This window comes from Heterodontus francisci, chromosome 25 (genome assembly GCF_036365525.1).
Source record: "Heterodontus francisci isolate sHetFra1 chromosome 25, sHetFra1.hap1, whole genome shotgun sequence".
In the NCBI taxonomy this organism is placed as follows: domain Eukaryota; kingdom Metazoa; phylum Chordata; class Chondrichthyes; order Heterodontiformes; family Heterodontidae; genus Heterodontus; species Heterodontus francisci.
This window is the reverse complement of record NC_090395.1, coordinates 23,605,462-23,623,076: the sequence shown is the minus strand read 5'-3', so window position 1 is coordinate 23,623,076 and position 17,615 is coordinate 23,605,462. Positions and strand designations below refer to the sequence as shown.

Below are 17,615 nucleotides of genomic sequence, written 5' to 3'. Positions count from 1 at the left end.
ATTACATCCCTGTTTTTGTATTCTGTACCTCGGCCAATAAAGGAAAGCATTCCATCTGCCTTCTTCACCACTTTATCTACCTGTCCTGCCACATCAGGGTCCTGTGGACATGCACTCCAAGGTCTCTCACTTTCTCTCCCCCTCTCAATATCCTCCCATTTATTGTGTATTTCCTCACTTTGTTAATCCTCCCCAAATACATTACCTCACACTTCTCCAGATTGAATTCCATTTGCCACTTTCTCACCCACTCAACCAAACCATTGATATCATTCTGGAGTCTACAGCTATCCTCTTCATTATCAACTACATGGCCAATTTTTGTGTCATCTGCAAATTTCCCAATCATGCCTCCCACATTTAAATCCCAATCAATATATACCACAAACTGCAAGGGATCCAACACTGAACCCTGTGGAACGCCACTGGAAACTGCCTTTCATTCTCAAAAACATTTGTCGACCACTACCCTTTGTTTCCTGTCACTGAGCCAATTCTGGATCCAACTCACCACATTCCCCTGTATCCCATGGGCTTTTACTTTTCTGACCAGTCTGTCATATGGGATCTTGTCAAATACCTTACTAAAATTCATGTAGACAACATCCACTGCACTACCCTCATCAATCCTCCTCGTGACTTCCTCAAAACACTCAATCAAGTTAGTGAGATACGACCTTCCCTTAACAAATCCATGCTGACTATCCCTGATTAATCCATGCATTTCTAAGTGAGTTTGTCCTACCTCTCAGAATTGATTCTAATAATTTGCCCACTACGGAGGTCAGACTGACCAGCTTATAATTATTTGGCCTATCCCTCGCACCCTTTTTAAACAATGGTATAACGTTGGCAGACCTCCAATCCTCTGGTATCTTGTCTGTATCTAGCAAGGATTTAAAGATGATCCTCAGAGCATCCGCTATTTCCTCCCTGGCTTCCTTGAACAGCCTGGGATACAATCCATCTGGCCCTGGTGATTTATCCACTTTCAAGGATGTCTGACCCTCTAGTACTTCCTTTCTCATTATGCTTATCGTATCTAATATTTCACAGTCCTCCTCTTGAACTACATCTGCATCATCCCTCTTCTTTGTGAAGACAGAGACAAAGTACTCATTAATAACCCCGTCCACATCTTCTGCATCCACGCATAAGTTCCCCTGTACATCTCTCATAGGCCCTACCCTTTCCTTAATTATCCTCCTGCTGTTAATGTACTGATAAAACATCTTTTGGTTTTCCTTGATTTTACCAGCCAATATTTTTTCATGTCCTCTTGGCTTTCCTAATTTCCACTTTTACTTCACCCTGCATTTTCTAAACTCCTCTAAGCTTTCTGAAGTATTGAGTTTTTTGTAACTGTCATAAGCTTTGTTTTTCTGCATTATCTTACCCTGTATGCTTCTAGATAATCAAGGGGCTCTAGATTTGACAGTACCACCCTTTTTCTTTGTGGGGACATGTCTACATTGTACCCACAGAATCTCACTTTTGTCACGTTGCCTGTCATGTTAATTCTCCACCTTGCTCTCACACTGACCTCTCTGTCCTCAGCCTCCTGCAGTGTTCCAATGAAAGTCAGCGTAAACTCGAGGAACAGCACCTCAATTTTCGATTAGGCACTTTACAGCCTTCCCAACTCACTGAATTCAGTAGTTTCAGACCATAATCTCTGCCCCCATTTCGTTTCCTTTATCTTTGTAGGTTTTGGGTTTACTCTTGTTTTTCTCTTGCTTTGCTTTCAGACAGCAGCTGTTCAATATTCTGCCATTCAAACCTCCTCTAGACACAATCTTTTGTTTCTTGTCCCATTACCACTCCCTTTGGCCCTGCACCACCAACACTTTTGTCATTTAATCTTTCCTGTTTTCCACCCTAGCACAGACCCTTTGTTATTTTTCCACACCTCCACTTGCTTAAAATCTATTACATTTCTAGCATTTCCCAGTTCTGACGAAAGGTAATCGACCTGAAACGTTAACTGTTTCTCTCTCCACAGATGCTGCCTGATCTGCTGAGTATTTCCAGCATTTTCTGTTTTTATTTCAGATTTCCAGTATCTGCAATATTTTGCATGATTGTGAAGATCCTGGGTACGATGCCCAGTCTGTGCTGAAGCGACCGATCTCATTCACACCAGGTGGTAGGTGATGCTCAGATTAGTGGTGCAGTGGTTAGCACTGCAGCCTCACAACTCCAGGGACCCGGGTTCGATTCTGGATACTGCCTGTGCGGAGTTTGCAAGTTCTCCCTGTGACCGCGTGGGTATTCGCCGGGTGTTCCGGTTTCCTCCCACAGCCAAAGACTTGCAAGTTGATAGGTAATTTGGCCATTATAAATTGCCCCTAGTATAGGTAGGTGGTGGGGAATATGGGATTACTGTAGGGTTAGTATAAATGGGTGGTTGTTGGTCGGCACAGACTCAGTGGGCCAAAGGGCCTGTTTCAGTGCTGTATCTCTAAAATAAAATTTTAAAAAACCCCAGACTGAAGAGGTGACTACCAAGTGCTAGGTCAGAACGATGAAGAACAGGCCTGAGCAAGGGGTTTATTACAGGCATTTCTACCATCGTTAAATAATTAATTTTAAGCTTAGCAATTTAAGAAATGTATAGTTTGTGTGTGTTTGTTATACAAGTGTTTTCTTTAAGCTACAGAATGAAAAGGAGGATTTTATTTTTGAAAACAGTCTGAAAAAGTGAGTTGACTGGTCTGATTTGTGATATGTGCTCATTGTTAATTGGTAATTTTTCCTATGCGAAATATTTTTAATTGGTTCAAATATCCTACTGACTAAACGTGAACCAATCTGCATCGTAAATAAATAGCATTTTTCTTTGCCCTGCAGACCCCTGACACCTTGAGAATTAAAGGACTGTGGGCATGCAGTAAATGATAGTGTGTTCCACTAATTCTGGTTTCGAGCATCCCCAATTTTAATTGCTCCGCCATTAGCAGCCATGCATTCAGCTGCTTAGCCCCCGAGCTCTGGAACACCCTCTCCACACCTCTCTTTCTTCCTTTAAGACATTCGTTAAAACCTACCTCTTTGACCAAACTTTTGGTCATCTGATCTAATATCTCATGTGGCTCAGTGTTGTATTTTGATTTATAATGCTCTTGAGAAGCTCCTTTGGATGCTTTATTACATTAAAGGTGCTATATAAATACAAGTTTAGGTTGTTGAAAGATCTTTACTTCTATAGACAAGTAAATAGACTGTTGAGCCAAAGCATTTCAGCTGAACGGTGTTAACACAAAATAATTTTGTCTGATATCAGTGATGACCAGAGAAGACTGAATGTCTTTCCATATTTCACACTGTCATGATCAAGTACAGTTTAGGTACAGCATGGATTAAATATCGAGTAAAGCTTCCTCTACATCGTCCCAACCTCAAAACAAACACCCATATGATATTTCCACTTTCCACACCTGGTTCCCTTGAAGTCTTTCTGATTAACCTCTCAATTTAGGACCCAGTACTGACTTTTAGGCAGCTTTGAGTCTGTATCCACTAGGAACTGGGTTGAGACAATAAAGTCATTTTAGTTAAGGCATTCACAGTCTCCTCTCTCTTGACTGTCATCTCATCTGATTGGACTGAACTGGAACCAAGACTTTGGGGTGAAAAGGCAATGTGAACCATCCAATCCTTCTCAGATGGAGATGAACTTCAGATAGTTCGAACCTCCACATAAAACAATCTGAGACTGATGTCACACTGCTTAATGGAGTACAAATTAATGTATAGGTCAACCATACTATCCCTCATTTTCTAGAATGATCTGGACACATGGAATGGATTTCAACATGAACACGAAATGCAAGAAGTACCTACTATCATTTCACGGACACTCACCCAATCTTGGCCTGGTCCTGGGGCTCTGCATCTGTGTACGAATTTCTGGTCTCAGGTGAAATTTCTTGGCTTCATCCACCAGATCTCGGCATTGAAGGCTATACCGAATCAGGGGCTGGAGAAAGAGGGAAAATGCTCAACTAAGGCTAATGACTGTTCAGAAAACAATACATTTCCACTTTCAAGTGCTGTACAAACCTGGGATAAGCAGGAATTAAACTGTGAAAAATTCAAATCCTAGCCCTCTTGAGACCACTGCTGGAAAAAGGGAAGATTAATACTTTCTAGGTACAATACTGATTCTTCAACTGAGACACCACAGGAAGCGGACCACTCAACTCAACCCCTAACTCCTTATGCCGGGGAAACACCTCATTCAATCAAAAACAGAGGTTATACTAACCTCCTTGCAGCTCTTTTAAAAAGGAGACAGCGATGAAAAAATAATTCAGTGTGCTGGTCATCGATATTGCAGACCTGGTGTGAAGCCACATAACTGCTTCTCTTTCCCACATTCTGAAGTGATTCTTCCTCTCCACTTGCTCTAAACTACTGGCACTCAGTACCGTCCCATTCATTTAGCTCAAGAAGCCTCAGGTGAAAACACCTTTGGGCCCATCAAGTCCGCTCCACTCAGAATCCATCTATGATTATTATATCATGGACTCCTCCTACTCACTCACACTGACCCCTCCCTAGCCATTAATTTACAACTTTAAGCAACATGGTTTTTATCTCTAATTTCTCAATTTTCCCTTCTTCAAGAATATCATTCCAGGTTCCTTTTAAAGGGACGCCAAACCCACAAAACCTGTGCAGTTAAGAAAGATTTTACTGTTCACTAACTCTACACAAACCTTGTAAGTTTTAGATTTAGTCTCATGTCATTGCTCAAGTAATATTTTCAGTCCTTCCTCTCCCATTTCCACCTGGAATGTCTTGAGGATGTGAAAGCTGCTTCACTAGTGAAAGTAATTTCTTTCTATCTTACTATATATTCAGCAAACAGAAATTCTCCAGGTGTCGATTTTTCAATGGTTAGTTTAGGGACACACACAAAGAAGGATTTCCACACACGTCACACATCTGGCTGACTAGAATGAGACATGTTTGTCAGCTCCCCAATCTTTAGTCACGCTCCTGCAACTCGATGCTGTATGTCCATACGCATATACTTAGACAGTGCACACTCTGTCAGCACGCAAGACTCTGTTGGCCTGAGTTATCTCCAGTACTGAGGCTACTTTAATTAGCATCAGGCCAACCAAATACTTTTGTCCCTGATGGACTCCTCAGGGCAGAAACTCAGCAACTTGGTCTTCAGTCTCTAAATTTGCTTTGATCTGTTCAGAGTCTAAAGCTCCGATTTTAACCTAACCTGCCTGTGAAGTTAACGGAGTGTTAAATCAGGTATTGGTCCAAACCCACTCCAGTCCCATCAGGTGGGTTAGGTTAAATTGGGGATTATGTCTTAGGAATGTGACTGGGCCCAAGCTTCTATACTTTTCATCTGTCTTCACAGTAGAGAGCACAAAGAATATATCAGAAATTAATGGGGAAGCAAGAATCTGATGAGAGTGAAAAACAAAGTAAATATTAAAGAAAAAGTACTGGAAAAATTAATAGGAATAAAAGCTAACAAAGCCCATGGACCCAGTGGCCTACACTGTAGGGTTTTGAGAGAGCAAAAAGCGAAAACATTGGTTTTGCTCTTCCACAATTCCCTGGATCCTATAACAGATCCATGGATTGGAAGGTAGCAAAATGTAACCTCACTGTTTGAAGCATGCAGGGAGAGAGAAAACAGGGAACTACAGGTCAGTGAGCCTGACATCAGTAGTAGAGAAAATGCTAGAATCTATTATTGGGAAGTGATAACAGGGCACTTAGAAAATCATAATATGATTAGGCAGAGTCAAGACAGTTTTATGAAATCATGTTTGACAAGATTAGGAATCATGGGATTGGGGGTAATATATTAGCCTGGATTGAGGATTGGTTAATGGACAGAAAACATAGTAGGAATAAATGGGATGACAGGGTCCAACTAGCGGACTGTCTCCAGGATCAGTGCTTGGGCTTCAGCTATTTACAATCTATACCAATGAGTTAGGTGAAGTGACTAACGAGTCATAGTTTCATTATGACACAGAGGAAGCCATTCAGCATATCGAGTCCATGCTGAGATATATCCGAGTTTGCTGACAATACAAAACTAGATTGGAAAGTTAAGCTGTGAGGTGACAAAGTAATCTCTGAGAAGGATGAAAAGAGGCCTAAATTGGTTAAGTGATTGGGCAATAAGGTGGCAGACAGAGTATGCGAGGAAGTGTGAAATTATCCACTTTGATAGGAAGAATGGAAAAACACAATGTTTGTTAAAAGGTTAGAGACTAGTAAGTTTTGGTATTCAGAGGGATTTGGGGATCCTTGTACATGAATCACAAAGTTAATGTGCACTTATAGCAAGTAATTAGGAAGGCAAATAGTATGCTAGCCTTATTGCAAGGGTTGGGACTATAAGAGACTCATGCTGCAATTATTTGGGAAAACAGGAACAGGAGTAGGCCATTTAGCTCAAGTCTGTTCCTCCACCAATGAGACCATGACTGATCGGCATCTAACTCCAGAAATCCGCTTTTGCTCCATATCCCATAATATCTTTGGATAACAAAAATCAGTTTTAAAATTTACAACTGATCTAGCATCAATTTCCACTTACAGTAGAATTCCAAATTTCTACTACCCTTTGTGTGTAGAATTGCTTCCTAATATAGGGAATTGGTGAGACCACACCTGGAATACTGTGCACACTTGGTCTCCTTATCTAAGGATACAGTTCTCTTACAGGGATTAACAAAGGCTCATTAGATTGATTCCTGGGATGAGAGGGGGGCTCCTATGAAGAGAAGTTGATAAGAATAGGCCTATATTCTCTGCAGCTCAGGAGAATGAGAGAAGATCTCATAGAAATGCATAAAATTCTGAAAGTATAAATTCTAAGAGACTGTTTCCCCTGGCTGGAGAGTCTAGAACTAGAGGTCATAATCTCAGGACAACAGATTGACCATTTACAACTGAGATGAGGAGATATTTCTTCACTCAGTGTTATGAATCTTTGGAGCTGTCAACGCCAGAGGGCTCGGATGCTCAGTCCATAAGTATATTCAAGACTGAGATTGATAGACTTTTAGGCACTAAGGGAATCCAGGGATAGGAGGATTGGGTGGAAAAGTGGAGGTGATGTAGGTTAGCCATGATCTTATTGAATGGCAGAGCAGGCTTGATGGAACATATGGCTTACTCTTGTTCCTATTTATGTTCTATTTATTTAAAGTGGCTTTCAATTAATTGACAAAACTCTATAACACTTTGTTCTTTCTTTTCTTTTCTTTTGGGCCTCCTTATCTCGAGAGACAATGGATACGCGCCTGGAGGTGGTCAGTGGTTTGTGAAGCAGCGCCTGGAGTGGCTATAAAGGCCAATTCTGGAGTGACAGGCTCTTCCACAGGTGCTGCAGAGAAATTTGTTTGTTGGGGCTGTTGCACAGTTGGCTCTCCCCTTGCGCCTCTGTCTTTTTTCCTGCCAACTACTAAGTCTCTTCGACTCGCCACAATTTAGCCCTGTCTTTATGGCTGCCCGCCAGCTCTGGCGAATGCTGGCAACTGACTCCCACGACTTGTGATCAATGTCACACGATTTCATGTCGCGTTTGCAGACGTCTTTATAACGGAGACATGGACGGCCGGTGGGTCTGATACCAGTGGCGAGCTCGCTGTACAATGTGTCTTTGGGGATCCTGCCATCTTCCATGCGGCTCACATGGCCAAGCCATCTCAAGCGCCGCTGACTCAGTAGTGTGTATAAGCTGGGGGTGTTGGCCGCTTCAAGGACTTCTGTGTTGGAGATATAGTCCTGCCACCTGATGCCAAGTATTCTCCGAAGGCAGCGAAGATGGAATGAATTGAGACGTCGCTCTTGGCTGGCATACGTTGTCCAGGCCTCGCTGCCGTAGAGCAAGGTACTGAGGACACAGGCCTGATACACTCGGACTTTTGTGTTCCGTGTCAGTGCGCCATTTTCCCACACTCTCTTGGCCAGTCTGGACATAGCAGTGGAAGCCTTACCCATGCGCTTGTTGATTTCTGCATCTAGAGACAGGTTACTGGTGATAGTTGAGCCTAGGTAGGTGAACTCTTGAACCACTTCCAGAGCGTGGTCGCCAATATTGATGGATGGAGCATTTCTGACATCCTGCCCCATGATGTTCGTTTTCTTGAGGCTGATGGTTAGGCCAAATTCATTGCAGGCAGACGCAAACCTGTCGATGAGACTCTGCAGGCATTCTTCAGTGTGAGATGTTAAAGCAGCATCGTCAGCAAAGAGGAGTTCTCTGATGAGGACTTTCCGTACTTTGGACTTCGCTCTTAGACGGGCAAGGTTGAACAACCTGCCCCCTGATCTTGTGTGGAGGAAAATTCCTTCTTCAGAGGATTTGAACGCATGTGAAAGCAGCAGGGAGAAGAAAATCCCAAAAAGTGTGGGTGCGAGAACACAGCCCTGTTTCACACCACTCAGGATAGGAAAGGGCTCTGATGAGGAGCCACCATGTTGAATTGTGCCTTTCATATTGTCATGGAATGAGGTGATGATACTTAGTAGCTTTGGTGGACATCCGATCTTTTCTAGTAGTCTGAAGAGACCACGTCTGCTGACGAGGTCAAAGGCTTTGGTGAGATCAATGAAAGCAATGTAGAGGGGCATCTGTTGTTCACGGCATTTCTCCTGTATCTGACGAAGGGAGAACAGCATGTCAATAGTCGATCTCTCTGCACGAAAGCCACACTGTGCCTCAGGGTAGACGCGCTCGGCCAGCTTCTGGAGCCTGTTCAGAGCAACTCGAGCAAAGACTTTCCCCACTATGCTGAGCAGGGAGATTCCACGGTAGTTGTTGCAGTCACCGCGGTCACCTTTGTTTTTATAGAGGGTGATGATGTTGGCATCGCGCATGTCCTGGGGTACTGCTCCCTCGTCCCAGCACAGGCATAGCAGTTCATGTAGTGCTGAGAGTATAGCAGGCTTGGCACTCTTGATTATTTCAGGGGTAATGCTGTCCTTCCCAGGGGCTTTTCCGCTGGCTAGGGAATCAATGGCATCACTGAGTTCCGATTTGGTTGGCTGTATGTCCAGCTCATCCATGACTGGTAGAGGCTGGGCTGCATTGAGGGCAGTCTCAGTGACAGCATTCTCCCTGGAGTACAGTTCTAGGTAGTGCTCAACCCAGCGGTCCATCTGTTTGCGTTGGTCAGTGATTATGTCCCCCGATTTAGATTTGAGGGGGGTGATCTTCTTGATGGTTGGCCCAAGAGCTCTCTTCATGCCATCATACATTCCTCTGATGTTTCCGGTGTCTGAGGCCAGCTGAATATGACTGCATAGGTGTTGCCAGTAGTCGTTTGCGCAACGCCTAGCTGTTCTTTGTGCAGTACTTCTGGCTGCTTTAAGTGCTGCGGATGTTAAATCGCTGGGGGCTTTCTTGTAGTTCAAAAGTGCAATGCGCTTAGCGGCTATGACAGGTTCCAGCTCTTCATTATGAGATTGAAACCAGTCTGCATTTCTCTTCGCACTTTTGCCGTAGGTGGTCAAAGCTGACTCATAGATGGCGTCTCTGATGTGGGCCCACTTGGTCTCAGCATCCCCTGTGGGAGTGTTTTGAAGGGCTGTTACAAGTGAATTTAGAAATTTTTGTAACAGCTGTGGGTGAGAAATTCTGCTCGTGTTGATGCGCGGATGGCCCTTCTGCTTGGAATGATGCAACTTCTTTGGTCTGAGTCTAACCTTGCTGCACACCAGGGAGTGGTCGGTGTCGCAGTCCGCACTGTGGAAGCTGCGTGTGATTTGAACACTGTTTAAGGCGGCTCGCCTTGTGACAATGAGGTCTAGCTGGTGCCAACGACGTGATCTTGGGTGCCTCCATGAAACCTGGTGACAGGGTTTAGTGTGAAAGAACGAGTTGGTGATGCAGAGGTTATGATAGGTACACAACTCAAGCAGTCTCTGCCCGTTCTCATTCATCCTTCCAACGCCATAGCGCCCAAGGCAGGAGGGCCATGAGTCATGGTCGGCCCCAACCCTGGCATTAAAGTCCCCCAGCAGGAATAGGTGTTCGGTGTTGGGGATGCTGCTAATGATGTTATGGAGTTGTTCATAGAACTGGTCTTTAGCTTCAGGTGCGGAGCAGAGTGTTGGAGCATAGATGCTGAGTAGGTGTACTGGACCAGAGGTGGTGAGCAGTCGGATGGACAGTATGCGTTCCGAGCCATTTGAGGGAGGCTCTATCATGCTGAGCAAGGAGTTTCTGATGGCGAAGCCCACTCCATGCTGTCTTGGTTCTTCAGGATCCCTGCCCTGCCAGAAGAAGGTGTACTGCCTTGTGGGCGTCTCGGGAGAGACCAAGGCTAAGGGAGTAAACCCTAACAGAAAATCCGGAGCGGAACCCCGTAGGCGGTCATGTGTCACCTTTGGCATGTTTCCGGCAGTTCCTGCAGCCATACTGGTGCCAAACGTCGTGTCCTGCACTCCTTTGGACCCCACCAGAAAGGCCGAGAGGGGGGTTTTGACGACTGGGCAATTCTCAACCTCCATAAATTTGCCCAGGCATGCGCCATGGAGAGGTCACTCCATAGTTGCCTCACAGCGACTAAAACAACACGGAAGGCAGCAGTTACGGGTTATAAGTCCAGATAAATTGGCGTAGAAACTGGGCGCCACGGGTTGCCTTTGTCGGTGGGAGAGGTCATTGCACCTCACTGGACAGCTACCGCCCGCCTCAAACCGGGCAGCCCCCGGTCAATAAGGTTCTGTCCCGCCACAGTCTGCCTGCTTCAATGGGTGCTTGGAGCTCAGGGTCATTGCCCGAAAGGTGGACTGATACACCGCACCAAACAACATGAAAAAAAAAGGAAAGAAGGTACCAGCCCTTCGCTTTGCAAGCTGGAACGTCAGAACTATATGTCCTGGCCTGTAGGAAGACCTTACACAAATCAACGATTCTCGGAAGACCGCCATCATTAACAACGAGCTCAGTAGATTCAATGTGGACATTGCAGCACTTCAGGAGACTCGCCTCCCCGCGAGTGGCTCTCTAGCAGAGCAAGACAACACTTTGTATATGGGCTCAAAACCTCCAAGACGCAATAAGTCCAAGAATGCATCAGCTTTGTGACAGTGCGTGCCTACATGACTTGTGTCTTACTGACACTTCATGACAACATAAAATCCAACAAGTTTTTCCTAACATAAAAGCAAAATACTGCAGATGCTGGAAATCTGAAATAAAAACAAAGTGCTGGAAAAACTCAGCAGGTCTGGCAGCATCTGTGGAGAGAGAAGCAGAGTTAACGTTTCAGGTCAGTGACCCTTCTTCAGAACAGTTTTTCCTAATCCCTGCACTTTCAATGTTTAAAAATCAAGGCTCATCTCACCATCTACTTAAAAACACTCCTTTCCAGGTTTGTAGAACTTTAGTGGGAAAAAATTAAACACTTTTCTCTCTAAGACTTAGCTCGACATGGGCTTACTCACTTGTGCCATTATATATATGGAGTCTAAAAGCAAGCTTCACCTACTAAAAAAAACATTACAGCTCATTTTTGTTATAAGTTATTGCAATAATTATTCCAGTCTGGGAAGACTCCAAGCCATTCAATTCAGATGCAGCCATGCTTTGTAATTTGTTCAAATAGCTTGATTGGTAGTTCTTTTCAAATATAACTATTTAAATTCTTGAGGCCGCATTAATTCTTTGAGGATAGTTATCAGCCTGAGATTTTTAATGAGTGAGTTCATCTAGGACTTTCAAAGAGAGTTTATCTGGAGTCTAGGAAGATATTAGAAAAGCTCTCAGCTCTTTGGAAGCTCCAGACAGACTCTCATTTGAACAAAAACAAGTGGGATAATGAGTGGACTCAAACCATTATTGCACAAACTATAGCAAACCACCAGAGAATTAACTAACCCAAGTAAACTCTGGAGTTGGTGAGATACAAGATGAATCTATTTGAAAGAAGAAGAGGCATTATGTTTGAGGAATTAACCATAACCCTACCGAATCCCCCGTGCCACTGTTCAATGTGTTAGAAGGTAAAATTCTGGCGGGTATGGCTGATGATGGAAGGACCTGTTTTTAAGAATACAAGTTGCTACAAATAAGTAATTTTTTTAATAATACAAGTGGGTCCTGTGATTACATTGTTAATGGTAAAACAAAGCACACACTTGGTGTGTCTACCTTCTGATATTTTGTGTCGCTGCTTGTGTATTTCCCTTCACATTGGTTTCTTTTGTTTTTTCTGGTTGTGCCTGTTTCATCTCATTTCTCTTTTTCGTTGTCATCTTTTATAGATCTTCTGTTATTATTTTATCTCCTGTTCTCTGATGCTCCTAAATGATATTGTCCTCTTTCTTTCCTCCCTGTCAACTCCATTCCTTTGTGCAACCCTACTCTCAGTGCCAATCTTTTCACCCATGTCCCTAATCAGCACTTACCCTTTTCTTACTTACTACCAAATTGTCCATCCTCCATCTGCCCAGATACCTACAAGTATCTGCTCGTCACCAATGCCCTCCACATCCCCATCCCATGTACCTCCTCCTTCATTCCCATCCTCACCCCTAAGAGCCAATCGTACTACCCTCATCTTTTATGCCTTTATTACCCTCTCTAGTTCCAGCTACTTCCCATAGTGTGCTGCCTCTCTGTTCTAATGCTTGCTCTTTGTTTTATTCTTTAAAGCACTGACAGAGTATAAAACAATAAGCAGTTTAAAGAATGCAGCAGCATCACAGGAATCAGGACTGTAGTCTGGAAAGGACAAAGATTCAGGTGGTGGGAGAAAGGGATGTGAGCAAGAATAGTCAAGGCAGTAAGAGTGGCAGGGCAAACATCAAGAAGGACCAGGGCAGGGCGAGGTGGATGGGGGGGTGGGTGGGGGGTGGTGGTGACAGCAAAGCTAAGTAGGCGAGAAGGTCCATGGAGTCTTGCAGTGCAAAGAAGTGAGCAGGTAGACTGAAAGGTAAGCAAAGTGCTAAGAAAAAAGTTACTATAGTTTATAGGCTAGGAGTAAAACCCAAACATCACACCGATTGTTGACAGATAACTGCCAGAGAAATATCTGTACCGGAAGTGCATACCACATGCAAAACTTTTAAAGTTACTAGTTTATTGCCCATGGTGTAGCACACAGGGAGTCAAGAGCTGTACAGCCTTCAGAAGTTTTATTATGGCATTCCAAGATACTTAACAAAATCACCTGAAATAACAGACAACAAAAGCTTCATCCTAAACAACAAGATCAAAAAATACGGAATAAACTGAAGTTAAATTAGATCAAAATGCTTTTTATGCCATAAAATTACAAGAGGAAAAGCAAATCCATAGAAACCAACAAAAACCACATGCACCACAGCTCAATGAACAGATACCAATGAACACTGAAGCACACAGCTAAGTAGGCACCAGTGGGCATCGGTGAATTAATACATTTATAGAGCAGTAGACACCAGCAAGTGGGCATTAAGTAATGGAGCAAGGACACAGGAATAAAGGAATAATTATGGAGCAAGATAGTTTTTAATGACTGGAATTAAGTTTTTAACCAAAACAAAGCATGCAGTTGCCTCACAGAACATTTGAGTTACAAATGGTAGCAGTCTATTTGGAAGGAGTACACACCTCAGCATCAATTACATCTGTGATGTATCTCGGAGTGAGCAGTGGCATCCGGACATATTGCAGCAGATCTGGTAGGAATTCCTCGCGTTCCTTCTTAGAGTGTTTTACCCAGTTTAACACTGCTTCAAACACTGGTTCCTCTGAATCCACCTGGAACAGCAGCAGCTCATCAGAAACCAGACCGCCATCCATTGTACTATAGGGTACTTGTTCCCATTACTCCACACATATCAACTACCAACTCATAACAGTGGTCATAACTCCCACAACAACTAGATGACAACAGAGTGGGGGGACTGAAGTTACTTTTCTCTCAATGGTCAAGAACACATCACAAAAATATTCAAATATCCTGATTGCTGCATGTATGCATTTAATATGGTATGAAATTGAAATGAAGTTTGTTTTTAATCCATACAGCATCCAATAATAATTGAGTATTCATTTAATTTTATATAGTTTTACCCACAGAAAATCGAACAAACTTAAGTTCCTTCTGAGTGCATTGGTGATGCTGCAGATGTAGGTATGGAGAGCTGCAGCTTTTGAAATGGCATCCAGTGGCAGAAGTCTGCTGTTGCAGGCGTGACTGTGTCTCAGTATGATGATGCCAAATTACAATGCATTTTCAATACATTATAGATTTGCATTTAGCTTCATGAATTCCACCTGTGCGGAGTTTGCAAGTTCTCCCTGTGACCGCGTGGGTTTTCGCCGGGTGCTCCGGTTTCCTCCCACAGCCAAAGACTTGCAGGTGATAGGTAAATTGGCCGCTGTAAATTGCCCCTAGTGTAGGTAGGTGGTAGGGGGATATAGGGACAGATGGGGATGTGGTAGGAATATGGGATTACTGTAGGGTTAGTATAAATGGGTGGTTGTTGGTCGGCACAGACTCGGTGGGCCGAAGGGCCTGTTTCAGTGCTGTATCTCTAAAATTAAATAAAATTTTTTAAAAACTTGCAGGTGATAGGTAAATTGGCCGCTGTAAATTGCCCCTAGTGTAGATAGGTGGTAGGAAAATTGTGGGGATGTGATAGGGAATATGGGATTAATGTAGGATTAGTATAAATGGGTGGTTGTTGGTCGGCACAGACTCGATGGGCCGAAGGGCCTGTTTCAGTGCTGTATCTCTCTATGACTCTAATTTAAAGATGGACACTGGTGCCCTAACTCATTGCTCAAAGAATTTCAAGATGGCAGTCAGTTACCTGTGGAAAAATACTGGCATCAAAATTAATGTGTAGTTATAAAACAAATTGGTATCCATGACATTGCTGCAGCTGGATTGCAGTATCATGCACAATTAGCCAGAGAGGACTGCCCTGCTTCGGGCTCAGGTTAACCCATTCCCCATCACGTAAATCTGAATGGATGGCAGGGCAAGGGCAAGTATTTTGAAACCCAGTTACAAGGAATTCTAACTAACTTTGAAAACTTTGCATCTTAGACACTCCTATCGATTTTTGAAAGAAAATATTTTATAAAGAGTTGCTGAAATAAAACAGGAGAAGCAACCTGGCTTATCCATGCAAGATTTACTTAGCCCCTCTGGTAGTTAGCCTCAGTAAATTCCATCGGCCAAGTCCTACACTCAGAGGAGCTTGTTCTGAGTTAGGAGGTGATGTAGTTCGATTCAAGATTCCTGGGAGGAACAACCAATCACCAGCTAAGTTCTAGGATGGTGTTCCAAAGTAGTCGTGAGGTCCTTTAAATAAAACTCTACTCATCACGACCCATTCGCAATCACTCTGTAAGCCCTAGCTTCAAGCTTAGCATCATCTAATTACTTCCAATTAACCCTTTCTCTTTTATCCTCTCCAACTTTGCTGACTTAAGCATTATCGGTCACGGCCCTTGACCTAGGTCGTTCAGTGATAAGGAAATGTGAATTTGCCAGAAGAAGCTGGTGAATGTAGTTATTTCTATTCCTTGTGTGCAATTATTGTATCACATCAGTACTCCAAGCATTTTACAAGAGACAGAATCTCCTGAAAACAGGTAGTGTCTCCAATTCTAAACCTCCCTGCCCCTCTTTATACAGGAGGTTTGATGAACAAATGGCCTTTGTACATTCTCCGTGAGTAGCTGAGGCCTCACCTGAATCTCATCACATCTAATGAGTTTTTCCACTTCCCCCCTGTTCAGCAGCATGAATTCCTCGTGTTGGACAACTTCTGGAAAGTTCTTCTGGCTGAAAACTTCTGCTGCTTGCATCAGATCCACACAGCTGTGAGTCTCCGCAAACTCCTGGATTCCCAAACAGTTGGATGGGTCTAACTGGCTCTCCAAGAATTCACAGCAAGCTTGCTTCACACCTAGTGAAAAATACACAATCTATACACAGAAATGGCCATTCATTTAGTGGTTGTTTCATATCACCAGCAGCATCTGCAGCAGGTAAATGATACCCTCTGGAGAGAACCAGAGACAAAGCTCAGTACTAGCATTCCCACCTCAGAGTCAGAAGGTGATGGTTACAAGTCCCATTCCAGAGACTTGAGCTCATAATCTAGGCAGAGAGACTCCAGTGCAGTACTGAGGGACTGCTACACAGTCAGAGGTGTCGGCTTTCAGATCAGACATTAAACTGAGGTCCTGTCCATCTTCTCAGGTGGATATACAAGATCCCAGGCCACTAGTTCTCCTGGTGTCCTGGCTAAAATTTATCCCTCAACCAACATCACTAAAATTGCCTAATTGGTTATTTATCTCATTGCTATTTATAGGACCCTGCTGCACACAAATTAGCTGTCAGCTTTCCTAACATTGTGACAGTAGCTACATTTCAAAAGTACCCCATTGGCTGTGAGGTACTTTGGGTCATCCTGGGGTTATCAAGGACACTATGTATATACAAGTTCGTTCTCTCTTAACGAGGAAAGGTGTCCTGCTAAAGCAGCAATATATGGTTGCCATCTGTGGTCCTTCACAGATTAGAGATGGCTATTTGCTGATCTCGTGTAGTACAGCAATGTAGTTTTACAGAGGTGCTTTTCACACCACTCACCCCAAGACTGTTCCAAGAGCAGCAATACTGAGAAGACAGCTTACCTTTCAGCTGGAGAAGACAAGCTGCGGGAAGCAGTTCCTGAACATTTTCCACAGTGACATGGACCGTTTCTGTATACACAAAATCCAACAGGATCTCCATGGTGGAAGCAGTCAGACCCTGGATATCAATGTCAGGTTTACCTTTCTCTGAAAGCTGCAAGAAAAGAAAACAGCGGCTCAATCATGCTCCAAGAACAAATTATAATATTTTCTACTCCCATTAGAGGTACTGTCACCTATCAGATATCAGAATCTATTCAAACTCCGCAACGCACACTCGCCCCCACCCTGACAGGCATTCACCAGATGACTTCCACACTGACACACCTACACGTAAAGGGTCATGAACATCAATGCATTAAGGCACGAGAGTGGTGCGACAGGCACGAGGGTGACGTGACCCAGTTTAGTGCAATGGTACTAGACATTGTCAAAGCTTTAGCAGTGGTCACTTAACACTTGCTACAGGCACACTCGCAAAAGGATCAACACATTTTACGTAGTTCTCTCCAGACAAAGAGTAATGACTATGTAAGGATTATGAGGAAGCAGTACAAATTCAGTACAGGGTGGAGTACAGATCAGGAAAATAAATTTTAACCAGCAGCTGAAGAACCCCGTGATGTTTTCCTAGAGAAACAAAAAGACTGGATCAGGAAAAGAAATGTACCTGTTTCTGCAGTTGCCTTACTGCTTGTGAAGACATGTATTGCAATCCGACAAGAGATGGATTTAGCAAATCATCAAGTGAAAGGGTTAAATACACTTCGCGACCAGTAACTGGTTTTTAAAACGGGTAATAACAGGGCTATAGTTAGACACAGAAGTTAAAACTGCAACTATTAATCAAGCCGTTGAGGCACACCCTCAAATTCAGAATATCTTTCAAAACGAATCAAGCTTGCTTTCTTAACCAGCAGGAAGAGTTCTCACTGCAGGGTCTGCAGAGAGGGCAGATGCCCAAGGG

At 43.6% G+C, this 17,615-nt stretch overlaps 1 protein-coding gene across 6 annotated transcripts in view; it reads right to left on the bottom strand.

Moving 5' to 3' along the window:
* klhl12 (kelch-like family member 12) overlaps positions 1-17,615 on the bottom strand; it is an 84,830-nt gene that overhangs the window by 42,056 nt on the left and 25,159 nt on the right. For 5 of the 6 annotated variants that reach the window (XM_068056989.1, XM_068056987.1, XM_068056986.1 and 2 more), the window contains exons 4-7: positions 16,649-16,802; positions 15,695-15,912; positions 13,598-13,747; positions 3,865-3,979 (exon numbers count right to left, since the gene is read on the bottom strand). In XM_068056989.1, the coding sequence (XP_067913090.1) occupies positions 3,865-3,979; positions 13,598-13,747; positions 15,695-15,912; positions 16,649-16,802 (637 nt within the window). Of the gene's footprint in view, positions 1-3,864; positions 3,980-13,597; positions 13,748-15,694; positions 15,913-16,648; positions 16,803-17,318; positions 17,389-17,615 lie in introns of those variants that run through there. The other variant, XM_068056990.1, reaches the window with a different exon arrangement.